Raw genomic sequence first — 22,207 nt, forward strand, 5'->3', positions numbered from 1 at the left:
TCCTCATCCCCCCCACCCCTGCGTCCAGGTGAGGGGCCAGCGTCCACGTCTAAGCGCGGATTCGGGGAGCTTTGCTTCCACAGCGGCCTCTTCCATAAAGTGTTTAAAGTCAGCCCAGGGTTTGGGTCTGATGGTCTCAGGGGCAGAGACATGCCTTTTCTCTTTCAGAATAGAGAGTGTGACCTACTGAATCCTGACGCTCCCTGGTTTTCACACGATGTGCGGGAACGTGCTGGTTGGGCACCGCGTTTGGCAACCGACCTCTTGCTCAGACGGAATCGGAGGCGCCCTCACCCTCAGCCGGTCTCGAGGTTATGGGTTTGCCTCCGGAGTGCTTTTATTCTTAACAAAACATGAGAATTTGCGTTTCCTGGGTTTTGGGGACGGCAGGTGTGTGGTCCCAGAGGTTGATGATGGCAACCCCGTCTGTGGTCTGTGGGTCCAGCATCCCCTGGGTGGAAGCTGCCCCTTCAAGAGCCTCGTCGTGGAAACTGAGGCCTGGGCCAGGAGTCGCCTCAGGGCGCTGTCAGACACCTGGCCACGAGGTCTGCGTCCCTCCCCTAGCTCCCGTGGGGTCCCGCAGTCCTACCCCTCACTTCCGGGCTGGGCATCTGAGGTCGGGGTCGTGGCCCAGGGCCTGGATGCGCCCCTGGGGCCTGCATGTGACCCGGGCCCTAGATGCACCCCTGGGGCCTGCATGTGGCCTGGGGGGTCCACGCCAGCCCATGTGTAGAGCCTGGGCCCAGAGTGTTTGGATGTCAGGGTCCGTTGGCCCAGCACGACCCATTTCTCTGGAGACTGAGGGGTGTGGGGCGCCCGCCTGGGAGGGCCCCACCAAGGCAGCCCTGGGGGACGGGCCTGTGGGGGCGGCACAGGGGCGAGCCCTGAGTCAGCCCCGGTGCCGCCAGCGCCTTCAGTCCCTGTGGCTCTCGTGGGGTTGGGGGCAGGGTGTCGCTGCCGTGGGGAGGCAGGTGTCACGGCCCCTCCGCGCCCAGTGCTGCTCCCGGAGGACGTGGGGTCCGCGGGAATGTCCTGGGCGGGAGCTCGACCCCCGAAGTCGCGGCTGCTCCGCCGGACTTCCTGGGAATCGGGAGCAGGGTGGTCTCGTGTGCGTGGACGGCCTGGGTCTGCGGGACGCAGGCCTGTCGGGAGGCTTCCGCGTGGGCCTGGCCGCCCGCCCCGCGGGGAGCGTCTGCGTGGGGCGCCGCTTTGCTCCGACCCCGCTGGGAGGGAGCGGCTTTCGGCACCACTGGCTGGAAGTGCGCGAGGAGCTGCCCCGGGCCCCCTCCCGTGACTCCCCGCCGGGTTCCTGCCCCACGCCATCCTGGGCCCCGGGCCGCGAGGTCTGCCCGGTGCGGGGGTCGGGCCGCGGTGGGGCTCCAGGTCGGCGGGCAGGGCCCCGGGAGGCCCCGCGTGAGGGCGCACACGTCCCGTGGCCCCTCAGCCCGGAGCGGCGGCCGGGCGTGGTCCCGAGTCCCACGCCGTGAGGACCCCGGGCCGCGGGTCGCTTCTGCGGCAGGGAGGGCGGCGGCGGGGCCGGCCGGGAGCTCAGGGCAGAGCCGGCGGGCTCCTGCGTCCGGGCCCGTAGGCCGTGGCGGGGCGGGCGGGGCCAGGGCCAGGGCCAGGACCCCCGAGCTGGGCCGCGGCCCGTGCCTGCCGCCGTCAGCCGCCTGGTGTGGGCCGCCGCCGCCTGGGAGCCACGAGGGCAAGGCCGCGGGGCTGAGGGCGCGAGCGTCGCGGAGTAAACCCCGCCGCGTGGGTGAGAAGTGACGGCCGGGCTGGGCCGCCGCCTGCGTCTGAGAGCCGCCATGGTCGTCCTTTCAGTATCGACATTTTAAAAAGGTTTTCTGATACTTTTAATTACATTCAAATTACTGTTGAAATTCTGCATTTAGGACGTTTTCAGGCACTAACTGGGTTAGATTATGCTCTTGACTTTTGGAGGCATTTTGCACGACCTTACATAATTGACGTTTGTCTCTTTCCCAGCCGTCAGTGGGGTGTGTTTTCCGCAGATCAGAAACCCGAAGGGAGGCCTGTCCGTTGCGTGCGGCCGAGTGTGTGGCCAGTTCCTGAACGTGAGGCTGTGGTGCATCTCGTGGGGCTTCTTGCTTCAATGAGGATGGTAAACGTGGAGATGTGGAACCGCGTGTTTCTCGGGGAGTTAACGTTTGCACGCCCGCCAGGGGGGATCTCCTCAGGACGCGCACGTGAGAAACGAGGTTGTGTTCAGTCTGTGTGGAGAGCGGACGTTAAAAGCCTTCGTCTGTGGCAGCGCCGTGGTTGCTCAGCTACAGACGTGGGGTCGCTGCAAGCCCAGCACCCGCCTGGCCCCCCTGGAAGGACACGCTCCCCAGTGCTGATGCCCAGACTCCGGAACGTCAGGTCCCTGCTGGTGTCGGTTGGCCTGGGTCCTCATAGCTTCTCCAACCTGGAGCACGCATCATGGGGTCCAGGGGCCTTGGGAAAGCAGGCCCTGCGGTGGCCCGAGCTGGCTCTCTGAGCGCGAGCACACCTGGCACGCGGACCTGTGCCTGGGGACGGGAGTGGCCGCGGGGCTGCACCGACCTCACGACTGTGGAGCACCGGCTGGTGGGGAGCGCGGGCTCCTCAGCCTCCTGCGCAGCACAGGGTCTGTGGCTCGTGCCCCAAACTCAATAAGGGGGACAGAACCGGCTTTAACAAGCATTCGAGACAGGCAGCTCCATGGTGACAAATGCGTTCCTGGTGGGCACGTCCAGGCGGGAGGAAGCCTGGGGACCCCGCAGTCCACGGTGGGATGTACTGCACATCGCTCGGTGGATGAGCCGGCCGCAGTCCTCGTTTGCCCCGCCGCGGCCCACGTTCCCATTATTCATGTCCATACATGGGAAGGACAGCATTCCTGGGAATTGGCTCGTTTTCCTATTTTCAGGGCATTTGCAGGTTCTGTTTCATGTCTGAATGTTCACGCTCCTGAGCATGTCCGTTTTGCCGACACCTTCTCCGCGTGGGATCTATGGTGCGGGGACGCCATCCCCCTGTGGCTGCCACGGCCACTGCTCGGGGAGCCATGGTGTCTGCAGAGACCAGTCTTTCCTGTGAATTTTTCTACCTGGAAATTTCCGTCAGAGCCTATCGTGAACTAGTTGTGTGTCATGCGGGCCCCTGTGCCGCATCCCTGGCTGTGCGGGGGCTTCGTGTTTGCTCTCCCCTCATGAATATTCTGTGGGCATGAACGTTGGTGTGAATGCTGGGTCCTGGCTCCTGGCATCACTTGCCCTTCACTCCCTCTTGGTTGTGCTTGATGACTCCCGCTGTCCCAGGGTGTGAAACAAAAGCCCCACGTTGGGCTCCACGCTTGGTGTGGAGTCGGCTTCACGTCCTCGCCCTCTGCCTCTGCCTCACTTGCTCGCTTGGTCTCCCCCTCAATGAGTAAGTGAAATCTGTGGAAAAAATAAAAAAAAATAGACTTTAAAACTAGAAACAAACCCTGAACGTGAAAAAATGAGGCAGCCAGGGAATATGTTCCAAACAAAAGAACAGAGTAAACCCCCAAAAAACCACAAACCCCGTTTACAGGTAACAGACCTATGTGACAGGGAATTCAGAGTAACAGGCACAAGTAAGGTCCCTGAACTCGGGGAAGAGAGAAGCACGAGGAGAAGTCTAACAGAGGGAAGGCAAGCAGACCGCGTGGAGTCCTGCGTTCCCGGAAAGGAAGGATGCACTGCAGCCGACCAGCCGCTGCCGGGAGCATGAGCAGGCTTGTGAACCAGAACACAGCGCAACGTAAAGTGACCAGTAACAGCCGGGGGACAGAATTTTAAAAAAGGTTGATAGGTGGGAGGACCCCTAGGAGAACATGGATCCTACTAGTCTCCATGTTACAACCATTCCCAGTGGGAGGACGGGGAGAGAAAGAGGCAAGAAACGTATTTAAGGAAATGATATGAGCAGATGACAACACCAAAAGATGCAAATCGGCTAGGAAGTTCTCAGACTCACTCTTCACAGATGAAGTGATACTCTGTGTGGAAAACCCAAAGACTGCAGCAAAAAATTGCTGGGACTTCAACGTGGGTACAAAGTCAGGGCACAGAAGTCGTTTGCATTCCTACATGCTCACAACGAAGCAGCAGAAAGAGAAATCAAGGCATCGAGCCCACTTACAATCGCACCAAAAACCATAAGGTACCAGGGGTGACCCTAACTAGAGAACACTCCTGAAGGAAGTAGAGGAAGACGTAACAAGATGGAAAAACATTCCACGCTCATGGGTTGGGAGAGTAAATACTGTGAAAATGTCCACTTGTCCCGGAGCCATCTACACGTTCAGTGCAGTCCCCACCAAAGTACCAGGACGTTCTTCACAGAGCCGCAACACACAATCCTAAGAGTTGCGTGGAACCAAAAAAGACCCCGAGTAGCCAGAGGAATGTTGAAGAAGAAAACCAAAGCCGGGGCCTCCCAGTGCCTGACTTCACGCTGTACTGCAAAACTGTGGTCATTGAGACAGGATGGTGCTGGCACACAGCAGACACGTGGGTCAATGGAACAGAACAGAGAGCCCGGAAATGGGCCCTCAGCTCTGCAGTCAACTCCTCTGACAACAGGAGAGAAGATCCGCTGGAAAAAGGACAGGCTCTTCCACAGAGGGTGTTGGGACAACTGGACGGTCACATGCAGAAGCACGGCCAGCAGGGCCACTTTCTCACACCAGACACACAGAAACTCAAAATGGATGATAGACTTAAATGTAAGACCTGAAAACACAACTTGTAGAAGAAAACAGATTGTGAAGCTCCTGGATGTCCGCCTGAATTTGACACCAAGTGCAGAGAGAACCAAAGCAAAATGAGCAAACGGGACGACACGAAACTTAAAAGTGTCTGTGCAGTAAGGGAAACTGTTAGCCCGTGCAGAGGCCACCCCCGAGGCGGAGAGCAGGGCGCAGGCCGTCTGCAAAATACGGAAAGGACTCGTGCAAATCAGCAGCAGTGATGACAACGATGCAGTTGAAACGGGCAGAGGAACTGAACAGATGCTTGTGCGAAGGTGACGTCGAGGTGCCGAAGAGACACGTGACAGGGTACACCCATTTCGTTCACCGGGAGACGCAGCTCACACCCGGCTGACACAGGAGCGGCAGGAAGTGTCGGCGGGACGTGGAGAGGACGGAGCCCTCGTGCGCCGCCGTCGGCACCACCTGGTGTGGCCCCCGGAGAACAGGTTACACACCGAGCAGATGCACTTCTGGGCGTGGTTCTGCAGGAAGGGAGAACGCTCCGTCGAGAAGGCACGTGCGCGTGTCACCTACAGCAGCCACAGCATGGGCGCCGCTGACAGTACCGTGACGGGGGACGGATGAGGAAGGTGGGCTGAGATCCTGCCGTTGTGACACCCTGGATGGACGCTGCGGGCGTTCTGCTGAGTGAAGGGAGTTGGAGAGGCGCACGCCATGATTTACCCACGTGGAACCTGAAACAGGCCGAGCTCCTGCATCCGGGGAGCGGAGGGTGCTGCCTAAGGTGGCGGTCACACCTCCAGTCGGGTCTCTGGGGGGAGATTCATGGTGAGGCACCCTTGTTGACGTTGCTCCCATGTGGACTGTTGCTGAAAGAGATCTGGAAGGTTCTCATCGCTACAAAAAAATTAAAAAGTAAAGAATTTTTAAAAATTTAAAAAGTAAAATGATTTTGGGTACCACACACGTTACGGAGACACATTCACAAGCAAAAAACGTGTAAAAGCCCAAAGGGCGGTGGCAGGAACGCGTGGGAGTCACACAGCTTGTCGCCCACCCTAATGCTGTGGCACCCATGGGTCTTTATGGGGCTGTGTTGCCCGCAGGGCTGCAGGAACCCAGGCTAAGGCGCGGGCAGGACCCCAGTCACGGGCACGCGGACACACTGACACAGTGACCCTGGGGGTGGGGGAAGGTTAGCGCTGGGCTGGGTCCTGGGTGGGCGCTGCGCGGGTAGGTGCTGACTGCCTTACAGCTGACCGTCGCCTGGCAGCCCTGTGTCTCGTGACCTTGGCTGACCGGTGAGCCCGGAGAGAACCCCTCCCCACCCGAGGCCGCACAGACGTTCCTGGGTCCCTATGAAATGGGGATAGCGAGAAACTCAGGGGTCGTGTTTTGTCCTTCAAGTAAATGCTGTTCTTCTGCGTGGGAGCAGTGGTCGTAAGCAGCACGTTAGCTCCGGAACAGAGTTCCTTGTTTTACATTGGATCTAAGATTATGATTGTTTGGTAACTTTTTTTTCTTTGTAAAAAAAAGGCACAGAATTCTTCTCACATGTAACCGGTCAACCCCCCCGTCCCTTTGCCACCGGGTTAGCCGAGTCCTGAAAATCAGCCCGTCAGCAGTGGAGGACATTCACGTGGGAGCCGCACCTGTGTGCACAGGACAGCGCTGCTGTGGCAGCCGTCACCTGCAGGTTCTGGCCACTCCTGACCTCCTGTGACCCACGGGCTGTGTTGCTCCTCTCTGCCCTCTGGTGGCCGGCTGGGTGACAGCCGCGCCCCCCCACCCCCCCAAGGACTGCTTGCTGGGGATGCCCTGGGGGGTGGCTGTCATCCTGGTCAAGAGGTGCTGGGTTCCAGACGCAGCTGCGTGTGTGCATGGGTGTGCGCCTGTGTGTACGTGTGTGCACCTGTGTGTGCGTGGTGAGCAGCAGCAAGGATTTAAGACTGCTCGCAGAGGGCACGCTGACATTGAAGATGCCCAGAAGGCCACAGCTGCTACCGGGGAGGGAGCGGGAACACGGTGGCTTCCACCTGGAAGATCAACCAGAGCAGGGAGGGGGGATGGTTTCTGAGTGTTGCCCCGGCAGTGGTGGGGACGTCGCCCATTCGAGCCATGTGCCTGCTTCCAGGAGACCGGGGGTCTCCCTGCCGTTGTCTCTAGTTCACAGAAATAAGCCAGTTTTATCTGTTACCCACAATAGAAAGGAGCCAACTTGCTGCATTAAGCACAGTCAGGGAGCGGGCGTGATTGTTGGGTGACAATCCCTGGCGAATCTGCCTCTTGACCTGGCTTTGAAGTCAGAGAAACGTGCAGGTGGAGGCTACGTGCCTGAGGTGCGTCCAAACGGCAGTGCTGCATAGAGAATCCTTACAAAACCCTTAGGGAGGAGGCCACACAGGGAGATGCTTCTGGAAAGGAGTTCGAGTGTCGGCAGTGTGACCTGACATCCGAGGGCAGCTCCCTTTCTGCTTTCACCAAGAGGGTGGGAGCTGCAGAAATACCCATGGGTGTCGTCGGGACGTGTTTCCTCTTGTGCATCAACCATGGGTCCTGCAGGTTCTGCTCTTGGGCGCCGTTGGGGGCCGTCAGGTGCTCTCAAGCGCCGTCCTGGGCTGTCGGGCACTGTAGGGGGTAATCGGGGGTTGTTGGGGACCGTCAGATGCCGTCGGGGGCCGTTGGGGGCCTTCAGGTGCTGTCAGGCACTGTCTGGGGCTGTTGGGGGCCATCGGGGGCCGTTGGGCGTTGTCGGGCACTGTTGGGCGCTGTCCGGGGCCGTCGGGTGCTCTTGGGCGCTGTCTGGGGCCATTGGGCACTGTTGGGCGCTGTCGGGCACTGTCCAGGGCGGTTGGGGGACGTCGGGTGCTGTCAGGGGCCTTTGGGTGCTGTCTGGGGCCATCAGGTGCTCTCAGGCTCTGTCAGGGGCTGTCCGGCGCTGTTGGGAACACGGAGTGGGCCCCCTGCTTCCTGCTGCCTTGGAAGCCGCGGGCCTCATGCTGAGGACGCCGGGCTGCTCCTCCTGGTGCGGTGGTAGTATTTGAAGGTCAACGTGCAGGGAAGGGAAGGGCCTGGTGCTGTGCCCGGGGCTGCTCCTCCCCGCCACAGGTGTCCATGTCGCCAGGTCCTCCGGGGGTGCTCCTCCCCGTCCTTTGATGCACATGTGGTCTGGAGGTACTTTCTCTTGGTGACGAGCTCTGTTTTCATTCTCAAGAGTGCCTCTTTCAGGATAAATTACTAAATCTTGAAGTCCACTTTTTAAAATTTTTTCTGGCTCATCTTTATCTAACCCAAACTCATAAGGATTTTCCCATGTTCTTCTCTAAAACTTCAGTTTTGTTTTATCTTTAGATCCATTTTGAGTTAATTTTTATAGAAGGTATGAGGGTCAGGTTGGGAGGGTTGCGTATCCGTGTCCAGTTATTTGGGCGCCGTGGCGAAGACTCTCCTTTCTCTATTTGATTCATCCTGCACGTTTGTCAGAGAGCAGTTAGGCCCGTCTGTGGGTCCGTCTGCCAGCACCACATTGACCATTGTTGACTTTGTGATGAATCTTAAATCGGATAATATAAATCGTCCAACTTTATTCTGTCATTGTTTTTGCTATTGACTTTTCATATAACTTGTAGGATCAACTGTATCTAAACAAAAAATCCTGCTAGGATTTTAATTCAGTTCTGTTAAATCTATCCATTAATTTGGAAATAATTGGCACCTTTATTCTGATTTTGCCATTCCAGGACATGGCGTGTCTCTTAATGTGTGTGGATCTTTCTTTCTTTACCATTTTGTGCTTTCAGCATAGATTCTGTGTGATCCTGCTTATCCTGTACACATTTTGCACGTTTTGTTAGATTTTTACCTAAATACTTCATCTGCGTAACTATTGTGAATGTGAAATGTTCTTAGAATTTTAATCCCAGATATTCGTTGCTGATACATATTAATGTGATTTGATTTTGTAAGTCATAACCGTGATACAAAGTCTGTTAATAGACATAGCAGTTAATTTTGTATTCTATGTAGGCTTTTGGTTTGACTGATTTTTCTTTCTTTTCCTTTTTTTTTTTTGTATTTTTAATTTGATTTCTGCCTTTTTTTTTTTTTTTAAGATTTTATTTATCCACGAGAGACACAGAGCAGCAGAGACGCAGGCAGAGAGAGAAGCAGGCTCCATACAGGGAGCCTGATGTGGGACTCGATCCCGGGTCTCCAGGATCACGCCCTGAGCCAAAGGTGGTGCTGAACCGCTGAGCCACCCGGGCTGCCCTGATTTCTGCTTTTAATTTCTACTTTGTTTTCATTGCTTTGCGTTTATTTTTTCCTGCTTTCTTAAGGTAGAAGCTTAGATTAGTGATCAGATGACATTCTTTGCAGAAACAAACCTCTTCTGCCCTAAGTCTGCTGCTAACCACTATTTGGGCTCTATTCCACAGATTTTGGTTTTCATTCTTATTCAGTTGGAAATATTTTTTACTCTTTCTCTCTCGAGGGTTCATGGTCATTTTGTGTAGTTCATCCAAATCTCATTCTGGCGACGGACCAAGACTGAGATCCAGGCAGGTTTATTCCCAGCGCTTCCCTCTGACAGTCTCCCGTCATGTGCCCTGGCTGGGTGCAGGCTGCAGCAGAGTCGTCAGGGAGGCAGTGGGCGCGGGGCTGGCGTGGAAGTCGGTGTGCGTGGGGATTCCCATGCCGGGGACCTGGCTGCGAAGTAGCAGGTGGGGAAGGGTTGCCGTCGAATCCTTCCTGCGTTGGAGGCTGTTGTGCTTACGCATCCATGGAGAATAGTTTCACTTCACGCTTTTGCGACCTGGTCCTGCGCTGATCTGACTGGCTTCGCTCTGTGCTCACATGCAGCAGGACCACGTCGTCAAGTCCCGCTCTGTACGTTCAGTTAGACCGTAGTTACTGATTGTCCTCATTTTATAGGAGAGGATTCTTCTGTCATTCTGTGTGCTCGCCCTTCCTGTTATTGGGACCTACGATGTGTTGCTTTGTAAAGATTGAAAAGTTACCGTCAAGCTGCAGCAAGGTTTGTTGATCGGAGCCCAAGCCTCACGCAGGGCTGTCATCCAGCTCAGGTGTGTTCGGCTGGCAGGAGACTGCTGGAGGAACCTCTGCAGCTCATTGGTCTCACAGAAATGACGACTGCGTAAAATCACCGAGTCCGCCCTCTCTCCTCCCTGCTCCCAGAGTCCCTTGGGTTGACAGCCAGCCTTTTCAGCACTGAGCCTTTATTTTAGAAAGGATTAAAATAAGTGAGTTTATATATATGATCTGAAGATAAGATTTAAACGTCTTGGCACATTCTGCATCGTGATGCCAGCAGGAGGGAGAGCATAGCCATTCTCACTGTCTCTAACACGGACTGTGTCTCTCGTTATTTCCCGTTACTCTGCCAGGTGGGGCAATTTAAGAATGTCCTTGGAATCGTTAACTTTGTCACTACTTTGCTTCCACCTTTTTTTTTTTTTTTTTTTTTTTTTTGTAGATTTACTTACTTTGGAGCACAGGGGGAGGGCGGAAGGGGAGAGGAGGAGAGGAGGCTCCCCTGCTCAGCTCGCAGCCGGACTCGGGGCTTGATCCCAGGGCCCTGAGGTCAAGACCTGAGCCCAAACCAGGAGCCAGCCGTTGAACCGACCACGCCACCCAGGCACCCCTATTTCCATCTGTAAAGAAAGTGTCAAAAGTGAGAGTAGGGCTGTTTCCTTAATCTTCCGTTGAGTAGACCTTTAGTGCCGGCTGCGTCCCCGCAGCCCTGCTGACCGCCCGGCGCACCGTACGTGGTACCAGGTGTTTGCTGGGTCAGTGAGTGAACGGGATGAAACCTTGGGACCCTTTGCACGGCGACAGGACGTCCCGAGGAACAGCCTGTCCGGGGCAGACCCCGGGTGCTATGCCGACCCACCTGAACGTGGAGCGTGGCCCGTCACCGCATCACCTTGTCTGGCCCTGGTGCTCCTGTACCCGCTGGAGGCGGGTTTGCATGCCCAGAGGCGCCTGCGTGGGTGGTTCCCACGGCTCAGGGTCCAAGCCTCTCCCCGCAGAGACGTGCCTCCACTTCCCATCAAGCGCTGTTGCTCAGACGCGGCGGTTTGTGCATTTGTCACTCACACTGTGGTCCTGGCCAAGCCTTCGCGCCGCCTCCTCGCTGCGGGGTCACATGGGGTCGGGCACGAGGCCTCCCTCCTTCCTCAGGCTGCGACCGGACAGGCCCGGTGGGGATGGTGAGCCGTACCTGCGTCGTTTTCTCCTTTTCTCTGGGGACTCAGGGATGGGGTTCTGCATGGCCTTGCGCTTCGTCGGGGACAGCATGATCCCTTGCAGTTGCTCCAAGCAACACACAGGTGCAGATCCGCGCATGGCCCCTACACTAATCCCCCTGAACACTGATCCCCTGACCATGTCCCTGCCCACGTACCCTGCACACGTCCCCACACTGACACCCCGTGCACAGCCCCTGCCCATGTCCCGTGCACATCCCCCACCCATGTCCCCGCATATGGCCCCAACCCATGTCCCTGCACACGTCCCCAAGCACCTCCCCGCACAGATCCCCACGCATGTCCCTGCACAGATTCCTGTGCACGTTCCCCACCCACATCCCCACACAGATCTCTCCGGACAGATCCCTGCACAGGTCCCCGAGCACATCTCCACATTGATCCCCACTCATGTCCCTGCACACATCCCCACACAGGTCCCCGCACATGTCCCCCCCCACAGGTGCCTGCACAGATCCCCACACAGGTACCCTGCACAGTTACCCTGCCCATGCCCCCTGCACAGACCCCTGCTCACGTCCCCATGGAGCTGAGCTCTGGAGCGAGGTGGGGGCTGGGACGGGACCCCATGGTGTCCCCTTGGTGCCGGCGTCGGTGTGGCCACCTCCTCTGCCTGAGAGGGTCACGGCCCTGAGTGAGAGGAGGCTCTCCTGGGGCATGGGAGGCGCAGCTCTTCTCAGCAGCGTGTGGCTGGTTTTGCCTCACGTGGGTTTTCGCCTTGAACGTAGGCCGTGCGTGCACGTGGGCTCGTCTGCGGGAGAACGTGGAGCCCTGAGGTCTCCTGCTGAACGTCAAGTCTGACGGAGCTACTTGCGGGAGGAGGGTGTAAGTGTCCTTGGGGAGGCGCAGGGCAGGGTGAAGGTGGCTTGTTTCCTCCTCCCTCCCGCCCCGCGTCCTTACTCCTGGTGACCGGGGTTGGTGGGCAGGCGGCCTGAGCGCGGGAGCCTGGAAACGCGCCGTTTGGGGTGCGCGAGGCGCACGCTGGAGCACGGGGTCCTGGGGTCGGGGTCCCTGCGCGGGAGTGACAACTAAGGGTCGTCATGGGGCAGCCGGAGCCCCAGCGAGCAGAATCCTGCCTCCGCTGTGATGGGGCGGCGGCTCCCCTGCGCTGACCTTCTGCCTCGGACATGCAGTTGTACCCCGAGGGCTGCGTGCTCCTGGCAGACCTGGGTGGGGGCGCCCGGGGGTCCTCGAGCTGCAGGGAGACTTGGAGGAGCTGTGTTGTTCTGGTGATGTCCTGGCGTTGTCTGGGGGTCGGCCGGTGGCGGAGCTGTGTTAGCACTCAGGTCCACGTGTGTCTCATCCTTATGGGTCTGTCCGTCTGCCCATCCGTGTGTGTCCTCCTTCTGTCTATCCATCTGACCGTCTGTGTGTGTGCCCGTCCGTCCATCTGCCCCCTGTCTGTCCATCTCCTATCAGCCATCCACGCACTCCTCTCTCACTCTTCCCCCGTTACCCTGTCAGCCTCCAAACCCTCACAGGCTGTGTCAGCCCCACGGGCAGGACGTGAGACGCCTCCGGCTAGAAAGTTGCTCGCGAACATTTGCAGAGGTGGTGACCCATGGACTGTCGTCCACCAGAGGCTACAGGAGTTGCGGAGTTAAGAGCAACAGGACTTCCTCCATGGACAGTAAAGTCCGTCCACAGTCCGTCCCCTGCCAGCTGTGGTGCTCGGGGAGCCCAAGTGGCCCTGCCCTCACCCCAGACCCTGGATCCTTGTGGGACACGCACTCCAGCTGTGGCCTCCAGTGCTTTAATCATGGGGGTCTGGGGGTCTCTGTCCACCCTGCCCCAGATGGCCCCCGGCAGTCCCCCTGGGCAGGTGTGGGGACAGGCAGACAGACGCCATCCACGTAGGCTCACACCCTGGGATTGAGGGTGGGCCGCTCGTGTGTGTGCCAAACGGTAAGCGGCCCTCCAGGACGTCGTGAGGATGGCCCCATGTGGCTGGTGCGATGTGTGTGCAGCTGGAGCCCCAGGCCGGGCCGGGCTGTCGGGGCGCGCGTCCGGAGCAGGTGGCGGGGTGGACCATTCAGGTGCAGCTTCGAGGGGGAGTAGTTTGAGACGCGTCCCGAGTGTGTGTTCTGCTTAGATCTGGGGCCCCGGGGAAGAGACACAGGGACTGTTTGCTAGTTTCTTTCGTGTGAAGTCCGTCGTCGTGAGGACTGGAGGCATTTGGGGCGAGGAGCCAGCGGTCTGGGTTGGGGCGCGGGGCGGAGCACAGGACGCACTGGGAAGGCGGTCTGCCAGCCGGCCTGCCCACCAGAGCGGGACTTAGCTGGCCCCGAGTCACGTGAAGTTACTCCATGAAAAGCGCGTCCTCCCACTCGGCAGGTTGTGAGAGCTGTTAGCAAGCGGGGTCTCCCGAAATCCTGAGAGCTGCTGCTCCTGAGCAGGACTGTAGCGGGGCTCATGCGAGTCACCCGCTCAGGGGCATGGATGCATCCCGCCGTCAGCCCTTCGTGCGCGGGGTCAGGTGCCCCTGAGGATGCGTCCCCACGCAGATCCCCGCGCACATCCCTGTACAGATCTTCCGAGGTGGCGGAGAGTCCTCATCTTCCCGGGAAAGGGCTAGTCTTCCTGCGGCCGAACGTCTCGATGGCGAGGTGAGGCCGGAACACGGAGCTTCGTCCGGGGTCATCCGGGGCGCAGCCGTGCTCCCCGTCCTTGCCTCTGAACGTCAGCCGCCTTCTGGGGGCAGCGCGCAGGGGGAAGGTCGGCTCCCCAGGCGGGACTCAGCCGGAGGGCTGCCGCCAGCCCAGGCCCCCCGGCCCCGCGCTGGCCCCACACCGGCCGGAGCAGACCAGGGAGCCAGAGGGCACTGGGAACCGCCACCTCGTCGTGCCCCCAGGGACGCGGCGCCTGCTGCTCTCCGGTCCCGGGGCGGGGGCGGCTCGGGTCCTCCTGCCCCGTCCAGGAAGAGCAGAGACTCGTCTGTGAGCGGGGCTGGGGGCCCGCCCGCCTCTGACCCCCGCCCCCCCCCCCCCCCCCCCCCCCCCCCCCCCCCCGTGACCCACGGCTTCCAGGCGCCCAGCGGTTTCCTCTGGTTTCAGGCTGGCTCCTCACAGGTGTAACGTTGTTTTCTCGTCTTTGATGTTACAAGAGGGGCAGTGGTCGGGGGCAGAGGTCAGAAGGCGTGACCCGTGAACGTGCTCTAATTCCCTGCTCGCTCCACAGTGTGTAGATGCGTATGGGGTTTTTGGTTGTGAGATTTTAGGCATCCTTTTAAAATGTGGGATTTGAGGGGCACCCGGGGGGCTTAGTGGGTGAAGCATCTGTCTTGGACTCAGGTCATGACCTCAGGGTCCTGGGGTTGAGCCCCGTGTCGGCTCCCTGCTCTATGGGGAGTCTGCTTCTCCCTCTGCCTCTGCCACTCCCCCTGCTTACGTGTGTGCTCGCTCACCCTCTGTCACATCAATAAATAAAATATTTAAAAATAAATAAAATGAGGGGGGAGTTGGAGCATTTCCAAAAAGCAGATGAGCAGCCTTGGTGTCGATTGAACTTGGGCACGGCCATGGTGCAGGTACACCGGACAGCGGCCCCCCAGTGTGCCGTTAGCCTCGGAAATGCTCACTGGTTGATGGTGGGATGCGTTCTCTGTAGACTTCTGCTATTTAGAACTAGGTGTGCACTTCATGGTGTGCCCACGACTGCGTGGGGGAGCTGTGGGTTGGTCAGGTCAGTCATCAAACACTCGGGGTGCTTTATAGTTTGCTATAATTTAGTGAGCATATGTCATTAGAAAAAGCAAATTCACCAACTTGCTGTATTTTTATTAAAACTTGAGTGCTTTGGGTGGCCGTCCCCAGCGCCGATGCCTGCACAGTCCCTTGTCGGTTGGCCTAACAGAGCCGTGCAGAGTTGGGGGGTTTCTACTTGGTGGTGTGAAGAACATCCGGGCTCTGATTCCACGTCCTGTGAGCGCCAAGACCTTGCAGGGAGGGGCTGAGACAAGCATGAAGGTTTTTATGGGGCTTAAATGGCTATTTGAGGGCAGGGGTTGGGGGCAAGGTGAATGACAAGGTGCTTTCTTCTCTAAATCATGATTAAAAGGCCAACAGAAGACACAGGCGTAACTCGCAGCATCTTAGGGTCTGATGAGTGACCCGATGACACTGAGGCCATTCTGAATGTCTCCTTCCTTCTCTTACAGGCGACATCACCCAGAAAGGATATGAAAAGAAGAGGTCGAAGCTGATCGGAGCCTACCTGCCCCAGCCTCCGAGTACGTACGGTACATAGAGCGTCTAATCTTAGGAGTGAAGTATGATGTGCAAGAGACACCGGGGAGTGCGAGTCCTTTGTGGTGCCCAGCGCGTGCAAAGGTCACGGTCCTGGTGTGACGCTGGCCACGTCCAGCTCCGCCGTGGGGTGGCAGTGTGGGTACAGGAGGCACATGGGACTCTTCTGTGACTGCCTGACAAAGTCGATACGTATTTCGTCCATAGAAGGCAAGAACGTGTTGATCACCCTGCAATGCTTACTGCAAACCAAAACCACGAGAGCACTTAGGATGCAAACATGACTCTGGTTTAGCGGGTTGAACATTCTTGCCGATGGTGACAGATCCAGTTGGCCACAGGTTTTTGTGCATGTCACAGGGGGGCAGACGTAGAATGTAGACACCGTATGGGACCCCGTGTGGGACTGAAACGTGGTCCCAGAATGCGGTGGGTTCTTCCCTGCAGTGCACAGTGTGTCCTTCGAGCGTCTGCCATCTGTGGGAGGAAGCACGTGCTGCCAGGGTGGGGTTCGAGCACCTCAGCCCTGGTTGAAGCGCAGGTCAGCCGGGGGTGACGTTAACCTGCTGGGTGTTGGGACTGCTGTGCACCTGACCCCGGTCCGCAGAGGAGCAGGATGGCCCCCTTCCTCAGCTCCGTGGTTGCCACGTTGAAACATGTCGGCTCGGGCACTCCTGGTGGAGACGTGACCCTGTCTGCCCCTCCGCCCTCCAGCCTGTGACACAGCCAGAGGGGCCGCTAGCTCGGCCGCGGCGTTTCCTGCAGCGCACCCTCCAGGGAGCCGGCTCTGTGCGGAGGTCCTGTCGTTTGCAGCTCTGTTCTGGTTCTGTGTACGTGTCTTAGCTGATGTTTAAGGAAGTTCCATGAAGGTGGACCTGCGGCGCTGGCCTGACGCAGCGGGCGGCTGGGTATCCCTGCCAGCTGCTGTATTCAGGGAACTGCAGCTGAGTCAGGTGTTTGGCTGGTGACAGCCACGCGTGGAGGGCTTTCAGGGCAGGTGCGGCCAGATGCCCCGACCGTCCTCTAGCAGGACCGCTGAGCCGACGGTGGTCTCCGTGGCCCGGCCTTGCCCTTCCTGTGGCGGGAGGCACTCTGCGTCTCAGGGAAGGGCCGCTGGGCAGACTGGAGGCTCCGGTCCCGGTAGGATCCTGATGTGTGAGACAGAGGCAGGTCTGCGCGCTCCCGGGAGACGTTCTTGAGCCGCGGCGGCGCGGAGAACGTGGTTGACCGTGTCGGAGGGGCTTTGAGGGTGGCCCGTGTTGCGTAGCCCTTTGGTGTTCTTCGTGCCATTCTGCATGGGGTCGGCAGCTCTGCTCAGTGCTGTAACAAATCTAAAAAAAACTAAAGTTTGCATTAATTAGTTTTTTTCAACTTGTTACAGCAGCGAACGGAGCTGCCGTGGTCCGGTGTAGACTGCAGCACAGTGAAGGAGCCCCGGGACGAGCGCTGCACTCCGGCAACATCGGGGTGTGCGACATCCGAGACGCCGCGGTCAGAGAGCGGGCGGCCAGCACCGCGGGGAACCGGCCGCTGTTTTACTTTCGCTTCGGTGAGCGCACTCCCCTGAGAGAGACCCCCGGCGGGGCCTCGCGGGGCAGACCGTCCACCTGCCGCCGCTGCCGCCGCCGCGGGCACCCCATGTGGGCGCACGTCCGCCAGTCCTCCCGCAGCCCTGTGCTGGCGCCGGGGATGTGGGGTCGGGCAGGGACGGGGGCTCCAGACTCCCAGGCCGCCTCTCGGTCGCAGCCCCTGGGCCCTCCGAGCCTTTCCTCTGAACGTGCGGTGTGCGTGTTACGACCCCGATGGTGACGTTCCTGTTGAAATGCTTGGCCCTCCGCTCTCCTGTGTGTCTGGCCTCTGCCGGCCCCTGGGCCTGAGCTCCACGGGAGCGAGCCATCCTCTTCCCAGAGGGCGCCGTGCGGTTGGCGAACAGAAGAATGGGTAGATCGAGCCGTCCGACGCTCGATCGCCTCCGTCGGCCTCGTTCTCCGTGTAAGAAGCCCCCAGGCGTGAGCTCCATGCATCTCCCGGTAGGATAAGAAAATGAGCATTTGTCAGCTTTAGGGTAACTTCATGTTTTTATCTCAAACAAAAACCATTATTTGAAAATCCCGAAGAAGTAAAGAGAGACGTTTGATGTTGCGCTGGCCTCGGGGTCTGGAGGCGGCGGCTACCGGGGCTCTCCTGCGGGCCGGCCGCCAGCTGACCGGGAGCAGTAGGTGGACGCAGGGTGGTGGGCTCGGGTGCTGGCGGGGGGTGCACTTCCCGGCCCACGGAAGCCTGGCGTGGCCGGTGCAGACGTGGGGACGCGGCTCCAGGGGCCTGTGTGCCCCTCGGGAGGGGAAGGCAGGCGCCCCCGTGGCTCCAGGTCCAGGAGCTCAGGCTCTGCTGCGAGTCTTTATTTCTGAGGAGTTGCCCACGTGAGTCTGTTCACTCTGTAGAGCTTGGGGATGCGGCCCGGGGAGCCGGGGTTCCGAGTCTGAGTGTTTGTCCCCTGTGTGCCCCGTCTGAGACTCTGGGATGGGGGCTCACGACAGGCACTCACATATAGCCGGTCGCCTTATCCTGCCAGATGTGCTCCTATCAGGGCATTTGTGTTGTGTGAGCCTTTTTTTTTTTTTTTTTAAGTGGTTTTTGTCAGAGAAAACTAATACTTCTAGACAGTATTCTGCGTTCGGGACTGACGGTTCCGATTTAGTGTGGCTTGTGCGGGCGCATGAGCGCTGGGCCACAGTGGGGACTGCGAGTCTGTCCCCGGGAAGGTCTGAGCCCCTGCTGGGACTCCGGCACCCCGGAGGACACGACGTCTTTGGGGAGCACGATGCTGAGAGCTTCCCTAAATCTAGATGACAAGAAGTGAGTCGGAAGCTAAAAGGAAAGAAGGGGTCAGAAAACCCGTCCAGAGAGTCATCTTCGAGGAGAAAATACTAGTTGAGATATACCTGTCGGGGACCAGCCCTGTGTCTGTAATGTCCCATTCGTCTCCAAACCCGATAAAGCTCAAAAAACAGAAAGCCGACCCCATTGTCGGCCCGCATCTCTGGGCTTCCCTGAACAGCACAGTCGGCTTCCCTGACTGTGTCTCTGCGGCGAAAGGCCGTGGATGGGATGCAGTGGAACTCCAGCGTGACCACAAATACCGGCACTTCCTTCGCCGAGCGGGGTCGTCCTCTCTTGTCACACACGAATCAGCCAGACTCTACTTCCTGTGACCCGGTGCTCGTGTCTCGGGTGAGTCCTTTCTGGAAATCTCATCTGCGCCGTGTCCCTGGCTTTTCCTTCAAGGCCGTGGCTCTGTGCTCAGGGACTTCCCGTGACTGCGTAGTTGCGGAGATCTCCGTGAATTCCAGCCACGGGCCCGGAGGGCAAGGGAACCGGCTTTCTCCTGCTCCCCGGGAGTTGGCCGTGGGATCTGTTGGAGGATGAGGGGCCTTGCTGCTCCTGAGGGACGCAGATAGCCCTGTGCAGAGCATTGGCCACGACGGCGTCCAAGGGCCACTGTCCGCTCCCGGGTGACGCAGGCTCCTGGCTGCAGGGCCTGTGTGTTCTGCCCCCACACCCGACCACTGCTCAGAGCCCAGCTCAGGGGTCACTGCTGCAACAACCCCAGAGTCTGCACGGGCCCCCTGGTCCCTCGCTTCACCATGATACTGGAATAATCACACAGTCACGTCTTCGACGGTTCCACCCCCACCCAACCCGGGGAAGAGGATGCTCTCCCATGCGTGTGGCAGGAAGTGTAGGCCTCTGACACCGCCCCGTGTCCTCCTGGCCACAGCTCCCGTGGGCGGTGAGGCGGGTGCCCGCATGCTGCTCAGCCCTGTGCAGTCCCCCGACGTCCCAGCAGACGGACGGTCGCGCTGCAGGCACCTCCTCTGAGCACGGCTTTGTCTTCATTTCTGATCTGGATGCTTTTAAAGAGTAAACGGTTCCCGCTGTTTCCGTACCCGGGAGGTTAAGGGACAGTGCGATTCGGGGCCTCGGCATATCCTCATCGGCTGGATCATGTGTTACGATCCTTGATCCTGGATTTCAGCCCAGCAGCCCCGTGTCTGGTGCTCTGACTGCGGACACGCTGTCCCGACGTCACGTTTCCGGGGCGGGTGGTTCAGCACAGCTGCCTGATGCCCAGGGCCCACACTCCTGCTGGGTTTCCAGGCCTGTGAGGGCATCTCCCGCAAGGAGCTGACTTCAGAGCTTGTGAATCATGCGCTTTTGGTGTCTAGGAAGACAGACGTTCTCGTGTCAGAGGACGCAGCCGTAGCCAGGCTGCCGTGTGCCAGGGTCAGGGCGGGGGTGCGGGGGCCTCCTGGGCCACACTGGCCGCTGTGCACGGCCCTACCTGTGCCTCGGTACGAATCGCGTCCAGATCGACTCGCTGTGGGACCTGAGCCCCCCTCAGCTGGAGGGGAACTGTGTCCAGGCGACGCCTGCCACGGTCGCCATCCTGGCCCATAATTCGCTGCTCTCGCTGCTGAACAAATGTGTCTTCTCGCAGCCGAGGGCTTGGTCACACGGAGTCCCCGTTGTGCATCCTGGTGTTTCACCGGCTGGGCTCCTCCTCCCCTGTGTCCATGCTGGCACCCGGAGTGTGAGTGGAGGCGGGAGCGCGATGTTGTGTGGGGGCCTGAGGCACGCAGAAGCCCTGCTCCTGACCGCGGGCGCCGGCTCCCGAGCTGCTTCCACCTGTTGAGCCAACACCGAGTGCTGGGAGCACGAAGGTGCCCTGCCGGCAGGGTCGTCTATGCATGTCCACAGAGTGAGTCCCTAATCCACCTGGAATGCAGACACAGGACTGCAGTCGGCACATCCGTACTGGGTTCCGGCAAGGACTTCTGCTGCAAGAGGCAGAGACCGAAGGCTCTGCGGTCGGGCAGGTGACCTCACCCCACCCCATGGAGCCGACGCTGGGCCAGTGTGGAGAGTCCCTTACTGCACGCGCAGCGATGGTGCTGCGGATTCCTGGCCGAGGCTCGACTGCGCTGCAGACGTAAGTGCTACTGTGAGGCTGTAATCGCCACAAGAGCGGCGGACGATCCGGAAACGGCTCCAGGTCCTGGAGCAGGATCCGCCTGGGCAGAGCGGCTGGTGCTGGAGTCCACTGGGGGCAGGACCAGAGAGGCGTGGGTTCCAGCCAGGCCCAGGGAGGTCACCCACCTCCAGCGGGAGCTGATGTCGCTGCCGAGGGATTTTTCTGGTCCACACGGGCTCAGGGTAAGACTTGGATCCCATGTGCATCTTTACTCAGGTCGTCTTCCACAAACCCTTCGTGGCTTCTTATGAAAGTTTGTCAAAAACCAAGACTTTTTCGTATATTTCCTTTGCCATCTGAGTGTTTCCTGGAACATTGGACGTCCTGAGTGACCAGGTGTCGTCTACAATGCAGGTGTCGTGGCCTGAAGCCCGTGGTGTGTCTGAGCTACAGGGCCTGTGTGGCCGCATCCCTCGGTTCCTGTGAGGACAGTTTGGGTTCCGGGATCTGGTCTGGAAGTGGTGGATCGTGGAGGTTACAGAATTGGGTCAGGGTTGTCCTTCCTGAACTGGGTGTGGGTGACTGGTGGTGGCTGGGTAGGGGGGCAGGGGCAGGGAGGGGGACCTGGGGAGGGGCGCATGACCATCTGCCTGCCTGGCTGCCTTCCTCCCCAGTCCCTTCGCGGTTCTCGAGTGGACAGTCCTGCTGGGCCGTGTGACCTGGCACGTTGGGGGCCTCACGGGACCCTGCACCTGCCGCGAGCATACCCCCCCGCCCGTGGGCAGGGCTCCCCCGTGGACCCTATGAGCTGACCAGTGACAGGCAGCCCCAGGTTGGAATCCGGGGCACACATCGCTGTCAGATATCTGGCAGCTGGTCTGGTCCAGGCGGCCTGGCCTGGGCAGGTCACTGGTGGGCGTGCATCCGGCTCTGAGACCACGGGCACTGGAGGGCTTGAAGGGTGCTGGGTGGTGGCTACACCAGGATGCGGGGAGCCGCCCTCTGCCCCCAGCCTGTCCCTGAGCCCAGGGCGCCCGTCTTGGGGGGGAGGGGCGGCTCCCGCGAACATTCGAGGGCTCCTGGCGAGCGACCACTGTGTGGGCTGGGCACAGGCTCACGCATGCCAGGTGTGGGTGCTCATCCCTCGGTGACCCACCGAGTTGGGGTCTGCGGTGTGTCTGGGGGTGACCCTGTCCCCCAAGACCCTCACCTCCCCACGTGGTCTCTGGGGCCCACAGCTTTCCCCAGAGCAGGTTTTGCCTGGGGTGCGAGCGTGGCTGTCGGTGCGTTCCGGGGGCGAGTTGCATCCTTGCGCCACCTTGGGCGGCGGGAAGGCCCTCGGTCACTTCCGTGGGTCCCCTGTGCTGACGAGGTGGAAACTCTAACCTGCAGTTGCTGCACGTTTGGTGGCTTTTTCTCATCAGAATGTTCTTTAGGCTGCCTCAGGTTCCGGTCACGGTGACGGGAGATGAACGGCGGAAACGTGCTCGCTGACGTGGTGGGTTCTCGAGATGCCCAGTGGCTGGTGAGCTGTTGGAGCTGTTCTCTTGTTCCATCAGCTCGTTTCTCTGAAAGCTGCTGTCTGCTGTGTTCCCGGCCTCGGTGGGTGGGGTTCCACGGATGGCCCAGGGGCGGGCTGTGGGCCCAGGTTGACGGAGCTCGGGCGCTTTGCGTGTGCAGCAGGCGGGTCTGACCTTGGCGCGTGGGGGTGCACGCTTCACTCTTCCCGGAACTGCGTGACGCGTCTGTGAGCAGATGAAGCGTAACCTGTGGGACCAGACAGTGGCAGCCGCGGGGACTCGTCCTGTGATCTGCGGGGTCGATGACAGGGGTGCCCAGCGTCGCAGGCGGCGCTGCTTTCACGGGCGTCATGGCGGGGGCCGGCAGGCTCGGCGTCTAGGAAGCAGGAGACCCTGTCTCACTCCTCGGAGATGTTCGTTCTCTGGAGCAGCAGGCCTGAGAGTTCCTGGATTTGGGG

At 59.5% G+C, this 22,207-nt stretch overlaps 1 protein-coding gene across 3 annotated transcripts in view; it reads left to right on the top strand.

Moving 5' to 3' along the window:
* Positions 1-22,207, top strand: part of DIP2C (disco interacting protein 2 homolog C) — a 251,648-nt gene that overhangs the window by 75,358 nt on the left and 154,083 nt on the right. For 2 of the 3 annotated variants that reach the window (XM_038530232.1, XM_038530234.1), the window contains exons 2-3: positions 15,170-15,241; positions 16,639-16,806. In XM_038530232.1, the coding sequence (XP_038386160.1) occupies positions 15,170-15,241; positions 16,639-16,806 (240 nt within the window). The remainder of the gene's footprint in view (positions 1-15,169; positions 15,242-16,638; positions 16,807-22,207) is intronic. The other variant, XM_038530233.1, reaches the window with a different exon arrangement.

The sequence above is a fragment of the Canis lupus genome, chromosome 2 (genome assembly GCF_011100685.1).
Source record: "Canis lupus familiaris isolate Mischka breed German Shepherd chromosome 2, alternate assembly UU_Cfam_GSD_1.0, whole genome shotgun sequence".
Classification (NCBI taxonomy): domain Eukaryota; kingdom Metazoa; phylum Chordata; class Mammalia; order Carnivora; family Canidae; genus Canis; species Canis lupus.